General features: G+C 45.8%; 1 protein-coding gene across 1 annotated transcript in view; it reads left to right on the top strand.

Moving 5' to 3' along the window:
- The window catches only part of sntg1 (syntrophin, gamma 1), a 226,029-nt gene that overhangs the window by 153,757 nt on the left and 52,366 nt on the right, over positions 1-19,906 (top strand). The window contains exon 14 of the mRNA XM_041190296.1: positions 5,227-5,298. Within this exon, the coding sequence (XP_041046230.1) occupies positions 5,227-5,298 (72 nt within the window). The remainder of the gene's footprint in view (positions 1-5,226; positions 5,299-19,906) is intronic.

Genomic DNA, 19,906 nt, shown 5'->3' with positions numbered 1-19,906 from the left:
TCCTTTTGAAATCATTGATCATTTCTGCTTCCATCGCTTTCTTGGCTGCACACTTCAAGTCATTCCCACTCAAACAGTCCCCCTGCATCTCTTGCCTGAAACCTTAAATCCCTGTCCCTGAGTCCATGTGCTACCAGATAATGAGAACAGTTTTTCCTTGGCTACCTTATCCAAATCCGTCATTTTTAACCATATTGAAAACATGATTTAGTTTGTGCACAGATTTCATTCTGTTCAAATTCCTCGCACAGTCTGTAATTAAACAATGGGTCATCGAGATATGTAATCATCGATTTATCGCTTAGCGAAGACTACCTGTAATCAACACATAATTAATTAGAAATAATATTCTCTGAATGAGCTATAGCTAGTAGTAATTATTACATAACGCCAATGGGTAAAATATGAATCTGGCATGATACTAGTGTCAGTTTTTGACTGATAGGTCATTATATATTGATATTTCCATAGCTAGGCTCTAGGCATTACTGGCTAAGTAAACTTGATAGATTGAATGCTGTTATTCGAGTTAGCATGCTTACTTAATTGTTCCTATAAGTAGTCATCCAGAAGGATCCCCACCTAATCCTCCTGTTGGAGCACTGTCACTGCAAGCAGATCAAGGATAAGGCTGTCTTCTCTGAGCAAGTAGGGATGCTTACATTCCAAGAATGCTTTTTGTTAAATGGATTCAGTTGTTTATAATTACCATTATTTCTTGTTTAACCTGTTACTCCCTGCTGCATTGAGGATAGCCTCTTCTTTATTAGAAATGAAATAGAATGTCATATATTCACATTTCTCATGCTTTTACTCCTTAATACCACTGTACTGATCATTAAGTATCTTCAGAAATAACACCATATAGACAAACGTTGCCTTACTAAATGAAAAACAATATTGATCCACTCCATCATGAAGAACTCAAATTAAAATTGGAATAATTTGAGTGATGAACGAGAAATTATCTGGATTTGATCGAAAGTTCATAATCGAAAATGTATATTGGGTAACTACGCCATGATATGGCTTCCAATGCTATGGTTTATTGGTTGCGCTTTGGAAAAACTAAAATAGTACTCAATCAGTACCTTTCCCTCCCACAAAACATTTCTTTTGAGCTAACTATTTCTAAATATACTTTTATTTGTTTTTATCTTTGGTGAACTTAAAGTTATGGTAAGGGACACCAATGCTGGGAAAGGAAGTACTTCAGTTGTTGTACCTCTTGTCAGTATCAAAAATCCTACGTCAAATAATATACAAGCTTTATGTAGACCAGACTTCCTTTTTTCTCCTGAATAATATGCCATTCCACTTGTGGAGCAAGTGGTCACTTCCTCCCTGACCTGTCCTCAAGGGGGTGAGGGTTGCCCAGAGATTTCACAAAAAGTTGAAACCCGGACTTCACCATTCAGGTCAGTTACCAGGTTTGCGGTTATGTTAGTAATGGTAGCAAATTGCAAAATCTGAACATTTTGTTATACTGCCCTCTTTGTTGGGGAGGTGTAAATAAAGTAAATTCAATAATACTTGCCTGCTGTATGTCCACATCTTAGTCTTACTTAGTGCACTCCACAACAAAAAGATGGTGACAAGGTTGGGATGGAATTTTCTTCTATTTTTTGTTTGAGAAATTAAGGGATGAAGAACACATTTTTGGAACTCCAAAAGTTGATTTTGAGGAAGTTTGAGAAATTTGAAAGATTACTGTGTATGCACATCATGTCCAGGTGCACATTGAGTCAGCATGGTATGTAGTTCTCCTTACCATACTGGGGCCAGATGCTTCTGATGTAGTTTTTAACTAATGTTGACCAACAGACCTCAGTTCGATGGAATATTCTGAAATTAATGAGATCCTGGATTCTTAATATGGCATGACTAAAAATGAGATTGGCTGAGAATTGTGTTCCATCAAAGGAAGCATTTGCCAAGTGAGACCATTACAGATTACATTCTCAACACTGCATTCTCAAGGACAATTGTTGTAAAGAGACTAGGTGCATTCACTTATCTAGTGAAGATTGTAGAGGGACTGTCAGTTTCAGGTAAATTATTTGCTTGAAAGAGGAAGTCTGACCAAGGGAGAGCATGATAAACCTCCTATAGCCCAAATTTCTCTTATCGTCCAAAGTGAAGGTTGGAAAGAAAATGAAAGTCACTAAGAAACTGAAAGTTTGCTGGTATTACAGAATCCACCAGCACAACAAAGTGAGTCAAGGATTTTAATAAGACAATCAATCAATGTCACACATCAACCATTAAGTCGAGTAGGTGGTCAAAGTTTAGGTGACAATGTCAGAGATGTTGAGAGAGTAGAGTCAAGCAAGTGGAAATAGACAGAGTACCCAGACAAAAGAAAAAGAAGCCAGTTAGGTTAATTGAAATTATGTAGGAAGGAAGAAGAAATAAGTTGTTCTTTGCAGCACTTCTTATCAAATTATAATATTATTGTTAAACACATACCAGTGTTAAGAAAATAAAGCTTTTTTTAGACGTAAATTACTCTATAATTGTTGGTCAATGTGTATTAGTTGTGATTACAGTAACGACAAATTTCCAACCCAACCTGTCAAACTTTCAGGTATTGTTGATGTTGGTTTAGTCATATTGTTTTCTGGGAAATCATGTACATGTATCATTTTACACTTTAACGTATAGATTGTTTTTTTAAGTGCAAAGGGAATGTTGCATATTGTAAGATCTGAGCATTTTGTTATATTGCCATCTCCACTGCCGTCTCTGAAAGGGAGGTGTAAATAAAGTTAGTTCAATAATGGCTGCCTGCTGTGAATCCACATTCTTAGTCTTAGTGCAATGCACAACATTGATGTTTGCAGCTAACCTGGAAGTGGGGCTACCCAACAGTTGAGTACTATCTAGAGGTGGGGCTGTCATCAGTTTGTTAGCTATGGAAGGTGTTCCAGTACAGGATTTTAGATGAGTGCTTTGGGTTTTTTAATGTCCTGTATCAGCTGTCAGCTGGTGGTGTTCTTTGAGGAGGATGTTTTCCCTGCAGACAACAGGAGGTCCACAGGAAGCCACTTGAGCTGTCTTGGTCTCAATGTCCCAGAAATAGTCCTCATGGTTTCCCCGAGGTGTGTATCTACTACATTTGTGTAGCAGCTCCTGAGCCAGTTTGAGCATCAGTACTCTACTGTTGGGTAGACCAGAGTGAGTGAAGCAGTGTGTAGCATGTTGGCTCTGCTGCCCCAGATGGTACCCACTAGTTTCCGAAGGAAATTCACTATCATTGATCTTGGCTCCAATGTTCAAGAGTTATTGCTGGGCGGCCAGTGTACAGTCAAGAATGATGCCAAGATATTTTGGCAATGAGTAATGGGTGAGTGGACAGCTGCAGAACTGGACATGAAGTCATTCCCAGGCCTTCAAGTTGTTCAGGTGGAAGGCTGAAATGATAGTATTGGCAACATTTGATTAAAGTCCTCACTTTCTGAAGTAGGTTTCCAGTGAACATAAATCTTCAATGACTGTTTTCTCAATGTCCTGAAGTTACTGAAGAAACAATGCTAGAAATACATAGCAGGTTGGTCAGCATCTGTAAAGGGAAAAACAGATTATGACATTTCGGATATTTACCCTTCATCTTAACCTTCATCTGAAGAAGGGTTTATGGCCGAAACATCATAACCTGTTTCTTTTTTTTTACAGATGCTGATCAGCCTACTGTATGTTTCAAGCATTTTCTATTTTAATTTCAACCTCAGAAAAGAAGAATACCAGCTATGATATAAGTATGATTTTTTCCATGTCTTTTGAGTTACCCTTGAGTGAGCCTGACAAGTTGATGGTAATTGCAGATGAATTATGGACAATTTAGCATTTTATATGCATTCATTGGAAGCTGCATTAAGATCATTCAAACTGATTTCATGATGAACCTTTAAATATGCCTTAGGAGACTTGCATCTGAATAGCCTGGTTCTTATTTGAAATCCAGTTATAGGTGAAAGTTCAGTTCTCGGTACTGCATGATCCTGGGTTGAGACAGAGTTCAATTGTTCTTCAATACAGATCAAGCGTGCAACTGCTTTGGACTCTACTCCTATTTATAATGCTGGGGTAATGGAGAGACAGGGGAAGAAATCCTATAGCACCAAAACAAAGGCAAAACAACTGTGCACATTGTTCACAAGTTTTGGAGGATATTCTCCTTTGTACCATTGAAAGAATGGTACTTTTCTCCTTTAACTTTAAATAGAGGGGATGGCAACGAATGCCAGTTTTGTTTTCTGCCTCCCCGGGGCAGACTATTATAGTCCAGTCAGTAGCAAACTGCTTCAGTGCCTTATGTGATCAGGCTGACCAGTCAACCTGCTCGCAGCCAGAACCCTTGACAGCTTAACCCTCCAGTACTGCATCTATGATTGCTATGGTGGTTCAATGCTACCTTAAGATCAAAAGCCTTCTTTAGACAGATCTTCATCTCACTGAAGGCAGCTACACTGTTCAAAGTGATTTACTGTGCTGTCATTAAAGATAGAAAGCTACCAATGGCTCCATGGGGGTGGGAGTTGGGGGGTAGGGGAGTGGGGTGCAGTCAGCAGGGGACTTAACTTTACTTTGGGAACCTTTATTGGTGAAAATGAACAATGATTGGTAGGTGCTTTATTTCCAAATGTGCAAAAACTGCATAACAACTGAATGAAAATAATCAGCTTTTTACTAATATTCAGTACTTAAGTATGAAGCCTATTAAAAGCTAACCAGGCAAGTTAGAAATGTGATTCCTTTAAAAGAAAGAAGAATGAATTATTGCCAGTAAGTTGTGTATGACCAATTCTTCATCTTGTCAAGAAAAAATACTGTACAGAAAAATGTTGGCTTTTCACAGAAGAGGGAAGTCAAATGATGAAATAATTTGATCAGGCTGCTGGGGTTCCTAGCAGAGAACAGCAGAGACAGGGTTTCCACACACACAATTGGCCAGAATGAGGAAAGGATGTTGGGGGAAATAAAGTGGGAAATATTTTATAAATAAGAGGGATGGGAGATTTTATTTGTAATTACAAAACCACTCAGTATGGTTTATAAACCAATTGATTTTTAGTCCCGTCTAAAGGTTCCTTTTTTTAAAAAAAGCTAAATTAACATTATTTCTCATGATTATCACAAACATGAATTTTGTTCCAGTTATGTTGTCTACATCCTGCGATAATGCTAAATGACCCAAATGATTAAATAGGTCATTTCTTTCCTCAGGTGACTACATTGGATTGGACAAAAGCAGTGAGGAGTTACACAGTCTATGAAATTATGTGCAAAATTCTTAAGGTACGAGCAAGCAGGTTTTGTTAGCACTTGCTGGACTGCACTGATGTTGTCTTTTAACAACAAGCAAACACTGGCCTAACCCATCCATAATTCCATGAAATTTCAAGGCATTGAACTGTCTTAGTCTTAGAAGATTCCCACATCTAGTGACACATGAGGCAGACAAAGCTCATGCTTATGCTTGTTTCTGTGCTTATTTTTCCCTGGAATAAGTCATCAGCCTGTCACCAGAGGCTATAGCCAGAAGGGCATCACTTCGCATCAAGTGTGGCTGACCAGGAGACTCTCCCACTCTTAACTCCTGCCATAATCATATTGGAAGGATTCACTGGTTGATAATCAACCTGTATAGCAATGTTATGAATGCACTTTCTGTGGCCATCAGGTCCTGGAATGGGTCTCAGACTGAGAACTTCTGGCGTGGAGGCAGGGAGGCTATCCATTACGCTATAAGACCTCCTATTTAGCTATCACTAGTGCTTCAAATGTTACGTTATTCATTGCATTTAATGGGCTGAAAAAGATGTGTGAGTTCTGAAATGTATTCATTACTGTATATTGCTTTGAATTTATTTTTACAATATTCTAGTCGATTTTGTTATACTTAAACCAGTATAGCTACTAACATTGGGTATTGTAAAAATGAAGCAACTTCAAAGTGTTCGGTAAATTTTATAAGGCCAAGCCCTGAGCGCAGACCCTTGCTGAGTGAAATTGTGGATTAGAAAATTTGTCTCAGTGGACAGCACATCAAATTTAAGAGTGTCTCATTTTTTCGGGCCAATGATTTAAGTGAGCTAGTGCCTCTGTTAAGGTAGCAGATTAAAGAATATCGTGCTAATATGTTGAGTGTTTGTGCCTTTATATTCATAAAGCCTCATTTTATGTTCTTGTTGCTAAAATTTTGTTTTGTAAAAGATGAAGCATGAGCAGCAATTGAAAGGCAATCATTTTTGTGCTGCATTGGAATGCTCTGAAAGAACGTGCTCTATAGCTTTAAAACAGTTTTGTAACTTGAACTGGCTGAATATATTAATCATCTATTAATGGAATTCCTTTGTGCAGTGTACTTTTATTTCATTTCATATTTAGAAATTGGTCCAAACGCAAACTCGGGTTACCATGTTGTTATTAAAGGAGTGAAAACATGTAACTCATAACTCTAAGGGCTGAATTTTATGCTGTCCCGAATGTGTGTGGATCACTGATTCCCAGCCCATGCCTTTTAAAGATGCCTGATAATGCACCTTGTGGCCAATTAACGGCCGTCTGTCGGGAAGCCAGCCAGATGCTGAGGAGAATGGTGGGCAGCGCGCCCAATCGGGCAGGAAAGGCATGGTGTCCAGGGAGAAAGGGGGCAGATCATGATCTGAAAGTCGGTCAGGGCCAATCATTTAAAGGACCCCTGGCACAGGAATGTGGCGGCTGCAGCAGAAGTTTCTTCAACACTGTTAGGTCCATTGAACTATTGCAGCACCAGCAGGTAAGATCTTGTTTTTAATTTTTTTTTAATACTTTCACAGGATGCGGGCATCGCTGGCTGGGCCAGCATTAATTGCCCATTCCTAATTGCTCTTGAGAGGGTGGTGGTGAGCTGCCTTCTTGAACCGCTGCACCCACGGTGCTATGTACAGTTTGGTCTCCTTACTCACTTACACAGTGCCAAAAAAAGGCTCAATGAGCTCTTGAGGTCTGCCAGGGTGAGTGTATAACCCTCTCAGAGATGGACCCTTATGGAAGGGTGTGATGTGGCTTGATTATGTGATTGCCTAGTGTCTTGCCCAAGGGTAGAAGGTGACATGACACAGACATGCCACTCTGCATGGCAAGGGGGGGGTTTGGGCAAGAGAGGAGCCTTTGAAGTGCAACAACTGTTAGTTGACGAGGAGCATTGAGAAATGTTTACAGCTAACAAAGTACACACCACACATTTGAAGGTATGATTGTAGCACAACTTATTCATTCCAATGTCCTGTTATATTTACAGGAGAAGAGAGCACATAATGCCCACAAAAGGGCCAGGACTGAGGTAGACCTGCAAGCCTGGCCATTCTCACACCTTTTGAGGAGGAGGTCCGGATGGAGTTAAGCCATTGGGTGAGACAAGGTTGGAGGATGGCCTTGGGGTGGTGAGATTTCAAGGGCGCATATCTCTCTCCAGCTGCTGAAGTGGGTAGGGTGGCAGAGGGTTGGAAACTGGGAAAGCTGGCAGCAAAGTAACATTTAGAGGCTTGTAGAATTCAGGGAAGAAGGTGTGTCTCAATGTTGAAGAGCCTAAAGTTCAAACCCTGGTTACCATCTCCCAGTTGTCTCTCCAAACTCACCTCAAATAATGATGATGCCCCTCATTCTCTTTGTATTGTTTCCCCACAGGACAAATATTGGCAACTGCAGCCACTTGTTCTGAGGGACCATTGATAACCTCTGAGGAGAAGCAGGACACCTCAGAGGGCACAGCATCACATCCTTACTCCACACCCAGCACCAGTGCAGCTACACGCCCTCAGTGTGTATGTATGACTTGGATGTAAGGGATATACACTGTATGGTGAGAGCACATCATAGTCACAAGACCAGCTTTCAGACACTTGAAAGAGTGCTTGAGGCGAACTAGAGGCTGAGCCCCAGGCTGATGATGAAATCATCCATCAGGCAGCAGATGCAATGCCAGGTACTTGAAGATGTGGAAGCGATCCAGAGGGGTTGTGCATCTGACATGGACATAGGATGTGTCCATCGAGGCCATAAGCACTGCAATGACCCACTCTTCAGAACTCACGGCTTCCTCCATTGAGAGACTGGTAAATGTAATGGAGGGCCAACTGATGAGTATGTCTGCTGACCTGCACTCCATTGCCTTGTCTCTAAGCTTCAGTGCCCACCGTCAGGGCGAGAGGGGGATGAGGAACCTGGAGTCACAAGGATGGCAGCAGTTGAGCAGCTGCTGATGCCATCAGGAGGTACCTCCCCGGATGCTCCTGATGGGGACAGCTTCTTCTCCATTGCCTCTGCCATTGACATAGATTCTTCAAGTGCCGTGGTTTCAGATGGGTGTACTGCCATTGTGCAGGAGACTCCCCACACGCCGGGGTCCTCACAGCCTCAGGTGACCAGTCATCACAGACAAGGATGCATAATCGTCAGCAACCAGTCTCCAGCAGACCTGGCAACGAGAGGGGAGCACCATGCTGTAGGACCTGTAAGAGAATTAAAAAGACATAATCGTCAAATATGGGTTCACATGGGTTGTAAATAAATGACTGTTCTTTTTACATGACGCTCTGGCTGCATTTGTGCATTATTTGTGTGTGATGTGATGGTTTTGAATTAGATAGACTAGATGCTGTTAAGGGAGTTGGTGTTCATGTGGGTCCCACTGCTCAGCATTATTAGGTGATTCTACATTGCCCTAAGACGAGGTCCTGGTGTTCATGAGAGCGAATTAACAGGAGAACATACGTGACAAGGGTCATAGAAACATAGAAGCATAGAAACTAGGAGCAGGAGTAGGCCATTCGGCCCTTCGAGCCTGCTTCGCCATTCATAAGATCATAGCTGATCATCCAACTCAATAGCCTGCTCCCGCTTTCTTCCCATACCCTTTTGATTCCTTTCGCCCCAAGAGCTATATCTAACTCCTTCTTGAAAACATACAATGTTTTGGTCTCAACTACTTTTCTGTGGTAACGAATTCCACAGGCTTACCACTCTCTGGGTAAAGAAATTTCTCCTCATCTCAGTCCTAAATGGTCTACCCCGTATCCTCAGACTATGACCCTGGGTTCTGGACTCCCCCACCATCAGGAACATCTTTCCTGCATCTACCCTGTCTAGTCCTGTTAGAATTTTGTAGGTTTCTATGAGATCCCCCCTCATTCTTCTGAACTCCAGCGAATATAACCCTAATTGACTCAATCTCTCCTCATATGTCAGTCCTGCCATCCCAGGAATCAGTTGGGCAATCCTTTGCTGCACTCCCTCTATAGCAAGTACATCCCTCCTCAGATAAGGAGACCAAAACTGCACACAATATCCCAGGTGTGGTCTCACCAAGACCCTGTATAATTGTAGCAAGATATCCCTGTTCCTGTACTCGAATCCTCTGGCTATGAAGGCCAACATACCATTTGCCTTCTTTACCGCCTGCTGCACCTGTATGCTTACCTTCAGCAACTGGTGTACAAGGACACCCAGGTCTCGTTGCACATTCCGCTCTCTCAATTTATAGCCATTCAGATAATAATCTGCCTTCCTGTTTTTGCTACCAAAATGGATAACCTCACATTTTTCCACATTATACTGCATCTACCATGCATTTACCCACTCACTCAGCTTATCCAAATCACACTGAAGCATCTCTGCATCCTCTTCACAGCTCACCCTCCTACCAAGGGTAAAGGAGCTGTTGTTAGAATCTTCTCAGCATAAGAGAATCTTGTGTCTCCTGGGCATCCAGACCTTCCTGTGGACTGGCTTGGACAGCTGGCTGGCATGGTTCGCCCTCCTCATCATCAGACTCAATGTCAGAGGATGGGGTTGTCTCCATCAAACCCTCCTCTGCCAGGGCTTCCCCAATCTGAAGGGCCAGGTGTAACACACAGCAAACAATGATCATAAGTGAGAGTCTAGCAGGAGCATATTGCAGAGTGCCACCTTATGTATCTAAACATCTGGAGTGCATTTTGAACAGACCAATAGAATGGGCGATTCCCATAGGGTACGATAGTGTACAGCACAAATGCTGTAGTGCACAATTTTCTTTCCTGCACTTCCTGTTTACCTCTCTCCCTGAGGAAATGCCCTAATGCAGTTTAAATTACAATGCAAAAGAAAATTAACAGCACCAGCAAAGTTTCCCAGCCCTGTTCTGCTGGAGTCAGCCATAGTTCCGCTTACAGCCTTTATATACATCTTTGCAACACTTCCTAATTAAAAAATGTAACTCCCACTGACTGCTTTAATAGCTTGTTAATGGTTTTTTTAAAAATGGTGAGCAGGCTGCTGATTATGGCACCCGCCCAACTTCCATATTATGGGAGAGCGGCTTGTTGGTGTTGGGATCACAACCTGATGTCATCACGCAGGATTTATCACATGCCTGGAACAGCTAGCAAGTCTCGATTTTCAAATGTAAAATCTAGCCCTCAGAGTCTTTGAGAGACAAAGTCAAGTTTCAGGCACATGATCATCAAGAAACTACAACCCAAAAGGATCCTTTGTATATATATATATATATATATATATATGTTTATATTAAGAAGAAACCAAAATAATTATTTGGGAAAAAATAGCTATCATCAGAGTGCCATTGTTCCATCTGGATACTCGTAAATTTCTGAGAATCAGCTCAGCAGCCTGCTGTTGCTCATTTAGTGAACATTATTAATGACCATTATCATGGAGGTAGCTTTGAGATAAAGAGCTCTTGGAATTTAGTGGCTACTATATCACATGGAAATGTTGTTTTCAACTATAAGGATAGTTACATCAGTGATGAATGAGTTTCTAAATTAAGACAGAGAGGATTTGTGCCCTGCATATTAAGCATTCACTGAAAGTTCTTACATTTGTTGCAAGTAATGACAATAAAAGAAAACTACTCCACTGATAACCCATGCATGGTTCAACATAAGGGAAAATCTGGTCAGCACAATCAGAGAAAACATTTGGATACTGATGATTCAAATTACCATCCAAAACTAAAACAGAAATTGCTGGAAAAACTCAGCAGTTCCAACAGCACTGGTGGAGAGAGAAACATAGTTAATGTTTTGTGTCTATATGACTGAGGAACCCAGCACATCAGTGCAAAATATAAGGCTGAAGAATTTTCTACAATCTTCAGCCAAAAGTGCCGAGTGGATGATCCATCTCAGCACTCCGGAAGGCCCCAGCATCACAGATGCCAGTCTTCAGCCAATTCGTTTCACTCCACATGATATCAAGAAATGGGTGAAAGCATTGGATACTGAAAAGGCTGTGGGCCGTTGACAATATTCTGGCAATATTATTGAAGACTTGTGCTCCAGAACTTGCCGTACCCCTAGTCAAGCTGTTCCAGTACAGCTACCACACTTGGCATCTACCTGGCTATGTGGAAAATTGCCCAGGAATGTCCTGTACACAAAAAGCAGGACAAACCCAACCCAACCAGTTACCACCCCACCAGCCTACCCTCAATCACCAGTAAAGTAATGGAAGGGGTCATCAACAGTGCTACCAATAGGCACTTGTTTAGCAATAACCTGCTCACTGATACCCAGTTTGGGTTCCACCAGGGCCACTCAGCTTCTGACCTCTTTACAGGCTTGGTTCAAACAGGCTTGGACAAAAAAGCTGAACTCCTGAGGTGAGGTGAGAGTGACTGCCCTTGACATCAAGACAGCGTTTAAGCAAGTGTGGCATCAAAGAGCCCTAGCAAACTGGAGCCAATGGGAATTGGCGGGGGGAAACTCTTCGCTTGTTGGAGTCATACCTAGCACAAAGGAAGGCAGTTGTGGTTATTGGAGGTCAGTCATCTCAGCTCCAGGACATCACTGCAGGAGTTCCTCAGGGCAGTGTCCAAGGCCCAACTATCTTCAGCAGCTTCATCAATGACCTTCCTTCCATCATAAGGTCAGAGGTGGGGATGTTTGCTGATGATTGTTCAATGTTCAGCACCATTTGCGACTCCTCAGATACTGAAGCAATCCATGTCCAAATGCAACAAGACCTGGGCTGACACGTGGCAAGTAACATTCACGCCACCCAAATGTCAGGCAATGACCATCTCCAACAAGAGAGAATAAAACCATCAACCCTTCATGTTCAATGGCATTACCATCACTGAATCTCCCTATCAACATCCTGGGGGGTTACCATTGACCAGAGACTGAACTGGACTAACCATATAAATACTGTGGCTACAAGAGTAGGTCAGAGGCTAGGAATCCTGCAGTGAGTAACTCACCTCCTGACTCCCCAAAGCCTGTCCATCATCTATAAGGCACAAGTCAGGAGTGTGATGGAATACTTTCCACTTGCCTAGATGAGGGCAGCTGTCACAACACTCAAGAAGCTTGACACTATCCAGGACAAAGCAGCCCGCTTGATTGGCACCATGTCCACAAACATTCACTCCCTCTACTACCAACGCATAGTAGCAACAGTGTATACCATCTATAAGATGCACTGCAGGAATTCAACAAGGATCCTTCCAAACCTACAATCACCACCATCTAGAAGGATAAGGGCAGCAGATGGATGGGAACACCACCACCTGCAAGTTCCTCTCCAAGCCACTCATCATCCTGACTTGGAAATATATCGCTGTTCCTTCACTGTCACTGGTTCAAAATCCTAGAACTCCCTTCCTAACAGCACTGTGGGTGTACCTACACCACATGGACTGCAGTAGTTCAAGAATTCAGCTCACCACCACCTTCTCATGGGCAACTAGGAACGGGCAATAAATGCTGGCACAGCCAGCGAAGCCCCCACATCCCGTGAATTTAAAAAATTCTTCTTCAAATTACCAAATTTTTTGAATATTTGGAGCTTGACTTCAACTGACAAACAGATTCGCCCAGCATCTCCCCCTCCGCACCAGTGCAAATGCTGTGGCAATTTTGACCCAGGATTAACCATTAGTTCTACTTTCTGGCCAGAATATTTACATCAGCAGGCCCGACATGCTGACGGGTAAAATGACCCGCGGTGACGGGCATGCATCTCAGCGTCACTGCGCACCATCGTGATATTTTGGCGGGCGGATGCGTTACGATCACCGATGCACACCTGCCATTAATTAACATGCCAGTTAAGGCCCTTGAGCCATTAATAGATGGTGATCTTATGGAGCCCATGTGATCTTCAGATCATCGCATGGGCGCAACGGGTAGGCGGGTAGGCCACATTTTTAAAACCTCATCCACTGGCAGGATAAGACGGGTCGCAAGTGGTCTTTGATAGCCATTTCATGTTTAAACTTACTCCTATTTGCCTGTTTGAACAGGACAACTTCAAATCTCTTCACAGCTGCTTGGACAGGAGTAACAAGCTTCAGGTCAGGACTCTGGAGTAAATATCATTCTTGGGGCCTTGCTGGTGTCAGGAAGCCTTCCCTTACCCTTGAAATGGGAGTTATGCTCTCCACTGGAGGCATCTCCTCTGAGGATGAAGGGAGGGCCAGAAGGGGAGGAGGCCAGGAGTCCATATTCAGCCTCCAGGGAAGCCACCTTTGGAAGGAGAGATGCAGGGCCAACAGGAAATGCAAGGCAGAATGGGCCGCAGAAGATGCCACTACCGTGCTGCCAGGGTTTACAGGCGGCGAAGCAGCTACTTCAATATGTCTGAGGTGCAGTGTCAAAGGAGGCTCTATCTCTCAAGGGAGACAGTGATTTCCATCTGTCAGATGATAGGCCAACATGTGGGTGAGCAACCCATGCCAGTGGTGTTGAAGGTCACGGCTGCCCTCAACTTATATACCTCTGGGGTCAGTGGGTGATCTTTGCGGAGTCTCCCAGTCAACTGTCCACACTTGTGTCAAGCAGGTGACAGGCGCTCTGTTTGGGCATGCATTGATTTTCATTCCCTACCGCTGGAACGAGGCCAGCCAGACAGAGTGAGGCAGAGGCTTTGCAGCAATTGCTGGCTTCCCCCGCGTCCAGGGTGCAATGGACTGCACACATGTGGCCATCAAGGCACCGGCGGGTGAGTTGGGTGCTTTTGTCAACAGGAAGAGATTCAACTCCATGAACGTGCAGATAGTGTGTCATGAGAGGAGGAAGATTCTGCAAGTCTTTGCAAGGCACCCTGGCAGCTCCCATCATGCTTACATCATCAGACACTCCCAGGTGCCGAGGCTCTTCAGCATTCCAGCCCGGCTGGATGGATGGCTGCTGGGCGACAAGGGCTATCCCCTCAGAAAGTGGCTCATGATGCCTCTCCACCATCCAAGAACAGAGGCTGAGCAGTGGTACTATAGGAGCCACGGCACCACAAGGGCTGCGGTAGAGAGAACCATCGGTCTTCTCAAGATGTGCTTCCAATGCCTGGACCATTTGGGGGAGCAGTCCAATACCCCACAGATCCGGTATCACTGAAAGTGGTTGCTTGCTGCACTGTCCACAACCTGGCACTGGAAAGGTGGAACGCAGTAGAGGAATAAGATGTAGACACAGACGCTGTGGCTGCAGATAATGAGTCCAGCAGTGAGTCCGAGGATGAGCACGCACAGGAGAACACTGAGGGGATAGATGCCAACCTGGGCAACCTCCAGGGAGGCAGGGACACCTGGGAGGCTTTAATCTAACGAGCCTTCAGCTAGCACACCATAGATGGGCCTTCAAGACACGCCAGGGCTGCAGGCTCCACACTCAATACCTGAGAGCTACATCTGACTGGTTTGTCAGTGAAGCTCAATGACAAACAAGTCACTCATAACATCATGGTTTCCCGTACACCTACAGAACTGAGGAATCACCCTTGAGCCTTGTTCACAAATAAAGCATTTAATGAATGTAAAAAATAAAACAAAAACAGAAAAGAAACTTAATTCAAAGGTGTTGAGCTGCACATCAAATTATAATCAGCTAATACCAGGACAACATAAAATCACCAGCTCTCAGTGTGCTAAGGTGCTACGTCTAGGTGCTCCCCTCTCGCTGGCACTGGCATCTGAAACAGCCTGCTCACTGTGCTGTCCTGTTGGTCTTGATGACCTTGGCGGGCGTCCTCTGGGGCGTGGAACCTGGGATGGCCCCGCCTCAGAGCGAGTGGCCAGTTCCACAGCTGGCATCTCCCCAGTCACTGCAGCCTCACAGGCAGGGCTGGAGCGGAGGATCTGCTGCCCTCATCCGCAGTGCCATGACAGGCAGCTCATGCACCTACATGAAGTCACTTCGGACTTCCCTGCTCACCATTGATGGATGGGCACCTAATTGGAATACTGGGTACCCAATCCATCTCCCACACTGACACTGACCAGCTGTGGTCATTGCCTACTGTGCGGGTATGCAGGTCCAAATGCATCCCCAGGAAGCTCTGATTGTTCTCCTGGAGCAGCCTCGCCATGAGAGTCACTGCTCTCTCAATGGAGGAGGCAGTACGCTCGGCCATGAGGGTCATTGCATTGTTGATGCTCCGCATGGGCTCCTTCATCACAGGGTCCATGCCATCCATTGACTCATGTATCTGTGCCAGATCCTCCCACACACCCTTCTGGACTTCCAGCATTGTCTGCCTCAAGGACAACTCCAGAGGCCCATCAGCAACCAACTGAGCATGTGCCTGGTCCCCTGCAGTCCTCCGACTGCCGGCGCCATGGGCACTCTCTGTCTCTGCCTGCACCTTAAGCGAGTAGAAGTGCCCTCACTATTGTGCCCCGGGAAGTTGAAGTCGAGATAATGTCAATGTGCATGCCTGATCCCTGGATCAGGATGTGCTCCTCCTCCCATAATCAATGGGAAACCCATGTTGGATGCTGAATTCAATAAACAGTCAACAGTGGAATGGTTGCAAGGACACACATGGTGACCTCAGTGCACGGCGCTCTTATCTCCCCCTGACCCTCCAGCCTCACCACTATCAGTGGACCTGGACCAGCGCCTCTCCAGCTCCAGAGCCTCCTGCTCGTATCTGGTCATAATCGCCAACTGTGCCTGGCCTCCGCCAGTCTGCATCTGCTCGGAGTTATTTTGTGCAGTCTTCTCCTGAAAAGGAGAGAGGAGCATTGATTAGTCCATCCTGTACCTGGATTGCCATTGCATCCCTGCCACCCCCACCTGAGTGGGACATTGTAGGGCTCCAGGGAATCGTAACCCTGGAGTAGCCGCACACTCACACCAAGAAGCCAGGCCTGACCCTCTTGCCCAGATGCTGCCTCCAACACATTTGCCACCCACACTGTATGACCTTCCAAAGAAAGGAAACACTACCACATAGGGCACCAAGGGCAGCAGATGGATGGGTGCCCTGCCACCTGGAAGTCCCCCTCCCAGTCAGTCGGCAGCCTGACTGACACGTTTCGGAGTTCCAGCACTGCACCTAAGTACAGATCTGTGAGGTTGTCCCCAAAACATGACTGTGGGTGTCAGTCTACCACATGCAGTGGATACAGAAGCCAGCTCAGCACCACCCTCTCAGGGTGAACTAGACATAGGCAATAAATGCTGACTCACCAAAGACCACATGCCATGAATGATTCAATGCAGTAACTACATTCAGAGTTGTAGGAGGGTGGGCAGCAGTGCCAGGGGGGTAAGCCTACCTGCTGTGTTAAGTGAACCATGCCAACACAGCAGTCACCCTTCCCGATTGCAAGAGGTTGTTGAAGCACTTGCGACCCTGAACCCAGGTGCGTCGCACCACATTGTGTGCGCTGACCCTTTCTGACCTCCTCCCAGGCACTTTTCATCAAATGGGAGGGGGCACCTCTTCCCATCCCTCAGCACAAGGATTTCACAGTGTGCTGTCACTTCCTTGAGAAGGACAGCAAGGCATCCTTTTGAGAAGCAGGGGCACAATGCCCCGCCGACCTGCTCTCCTGTCTGGCCTGCTCTCAGGAGCCCTTCTGCTGGCCATGGTTGCCAGCCTTTGGAAGGCTGCTTGCACTCTCTTTAAACAGACTGCTGGGTCGCCATTGGACCCGGCAGTCACAGAATCACAGTGCAGAAGAGGCCCTTCGGCCCATCGAGTCTGCACCGACACGGGAGAAACTTCTGACTTTCCTACCTAATCCCATTTACCAGCACTTGGACCATAGCCTTGAATGTTATGACGTGCCAAGTGCTCATCCAGGTACTTTTTAAAGGATGTGAAGCAACCCGCATCCACCACCCTCCCAAGCAATGCATTCCAGACTGTCACCACCCTCTGGGTAAAAAGGTTTTTCCTCACATCCCCCCTAAACCTCCTGCCCCTCACCTTGAATTTGTGTCCCCTCATGACTGACACTTCAACTAAGGGGAACAGCTGCTCCCTATCCACCCTGTCCATGCCCCTTATAATCTTGTACACCTCGATCAGGTCGCCCCTCAGTCTTCACTGCTCCAATGAAAACAACCCAAGTCTATCCGACCTCTCTTCATAACTTAAATGTTTCATCCCAGGCAACATCCTGGTGAATCTCCTCTGCACCCCCTCCAGTGCAGTCCTGTCACCGCCCGCTCACTTCCGCTGTCCTCGCCCTGCCTGGGTAAAATGGTGGCGTGGAGCCGATTGCGACTGGCTATAGGCTCCACACCCGCCCGCATCCTCTCCCGAACAGCCTGCCCAACAGGCAGAAAACTCTGCCCTCTGCTTTTTGCAAAAGTTTCAGAACTTCCAGAGAAGCCTACGAAGCTTAACTAAGTGAATTTTCCAAATTGTACAGATACCTGAGATCAGTAGCTGTGTAAATCGCATAAGAAGAAATTTGCATTGCAATCTGCAAATGTATTGTACACATGAGCAAGTGGTGCATTCTAATCCTCGTGGACAGCGCAAACTTACACAGCATTACTTAGAAATGGGAAAGATGGGAAAAAACGCTCCCCCCAACCAGACCATATTGCTGTTTATCCTCCGCATGAGCAGTAGACTCAATGCCATGTGCCCACCCTGTATCTGTATGTCTTTATCCTTGTTTCTTTCAAGATCTATCTACCTATTCTTAAATTTTCAACTGCCTGAAAAATGGGGAACCAGTGGTTGAAAATCGGGTGAGGGAACCAAGGCCCACCTGAAGCTATTTTCAGGTAGGCCTGTAAATGCATGCCCACCTATTTTGGATGTCAGCTTAAATATACAAATTGATTATTGCATAAGCTTTAGGAGCCCTTTTGAAATTTTCATGTACAAATAGTGGATTGTGTTCAGTGAGTAGCCTAACCAGCAGTTCTTAAAGGCCCAGATTTTTGGGAGGATGATTTGTGTGGGCAAGGAGGAGTGGAAGTGCCAGCTGGCCAACTCAGTTGGCAGAATTTTATGGCTGACGCGCAGGTGGTGGAGCCCACACATCATCACTTAATATGTCATGCACTGATTTCGCGTGAGCGCCCTGCCGTCAGCGCACGGCATTGCGATATTTAGCTGGGTGGGCACTGTGAAGCGTGATGTGCGCCTGCCATTAATTAAAGGCCTTTTTGAAGCCAATTTTGAGGACCCTGTGCGATCTTCGCCTCGGTGCATAGGCCCAACGGGCAGGCGGGCAACTGATTTTTTAACAAACCTCATCCACGGGCGGGATATGTGGGCTCAGAGGGGTTGTTAATGTTTTTCTGAAGTATTTAATGCAGAAAGTGTTTTAAATTTGCCTGTATGATTGATAGCAGTTGAGATCGATTCCTCTGTACTTTGCAGACTGCTGAGCTGAAGCTTCAGACAGTAATCTTAATCGGGCCTGCAGCTTTCCGGAGGCCTCCATTTAGCCTGGGTATGGGTTCTGACATCTCCACTGGAGGCAGCTCCTCTGAGGAGGAAGAGAGGGATAGAATAAGGAGGAGGCCAGGACTGGACAATCAGCTTCCAGGGGAACCACCTTTGGGAGGCCAGGTGCAGGCACAAGGGGCGCAGGGCCAAGAGGTTGTCCAAGATGGAAGGGGTCGCAGAAGACACCACTATCCTGCTGCCAGGGTATACAGGCGGTGAAGCAGCTACCTCAATATGACTGAGGTGCAGTGCCGAAGGAGGCTCCGTCTGTCAAGGGAAACAGTCAACTATATCTGTCAGATGATTGGCCCTGAGATCTCCCCTAACTGTGTGGGTGGACACCCCATGCCAGTGGCTCTGAAGGTCACAGTTGCCCTCCACTTCTATGCATCTGGCTCCTTCCAGAGCTCAGTGGGTGATCTTTGCGGTGTCTCCCAATCAGCTGTGCACACTTGTGTCAAGCAGGTTACAGCTGCTCTATTGAGATGTGCATTGACCTTCATCCACTTCTGCTGTGACCAGGCAAGTCAGGCACAGTGAGCCAGAGGCTTCGCAGCGATTGCTGGCTTCCCCTGTGTCCAGGGTGCTATAGACTGCACACATGTGGCCATCAAGGCACCAGCAGGTGAGCCCGGTGCCTTTGTCAACAGGAAGGGCTTGCACTCCATGAACGTGCAGATAGTGTGTGATCACAGGATGCAGATTCTGCAAATTTGTGCAAGGTACCCAGGCAGCTCCCACAATGCCTACATCCTCAGACACTCCCAGGTGCCGAGGCTCTTCAGTGCTCCAGCTCGGCTGGATGGGTGGCTGTTGGGTGACAAGGGCTATCCCCTCAGAAGGTGGCTCATGACACCTCTCCGCCATCCAAGAACAGAAGCTGAGCAGCGCTACAGTAGGAGCCAGGGCACCACATGGGCTGTGGTGGAGAGAGCCATCAGTCTTTTCAAGATGTGCTTCCGTTGCCTGGACCACTCAGGGGCTGCACTCCGGTACCCTCCAGATTGCGTCTCTCTGATAGTGGTAGCATGCTGCGCTCTGCACAGTCTTGCGCTGGAAAGGGGGGATGCGGTTGACGATGAAGACCTTGACGCAGTGGATGAGGCTGCACATGATGAATCCAGCAGTGGCTCAGAGGATGAGTAAGCACAGGGCGATGATGCCAGGCTGCACGCTGACCCGCTACTACACCAAGGAGGCAGGGACACCCGGGAAACTT

The sequence above is a fragment of the Carcharodon carcharias genome, chromosome 6 (genome assembly GCF_017639515.1).
Source record: "Carcharodon carcharias isolate sCarCar2 chromosome 6, sCarCar2.pri, whole genome shotgun sequence".
Classification (NCBI taxonomy): Eukaryota; Metazoa; Chordata; class Chondrichthyes; order Lamniformes; family Lamnidae; genus Carcharodon; species Carcharodon carcharias.
Note: the sequence above shows the minus strand (reverse complement) of the source record. Positions and strands in the feature narration are given on the sequence as shown.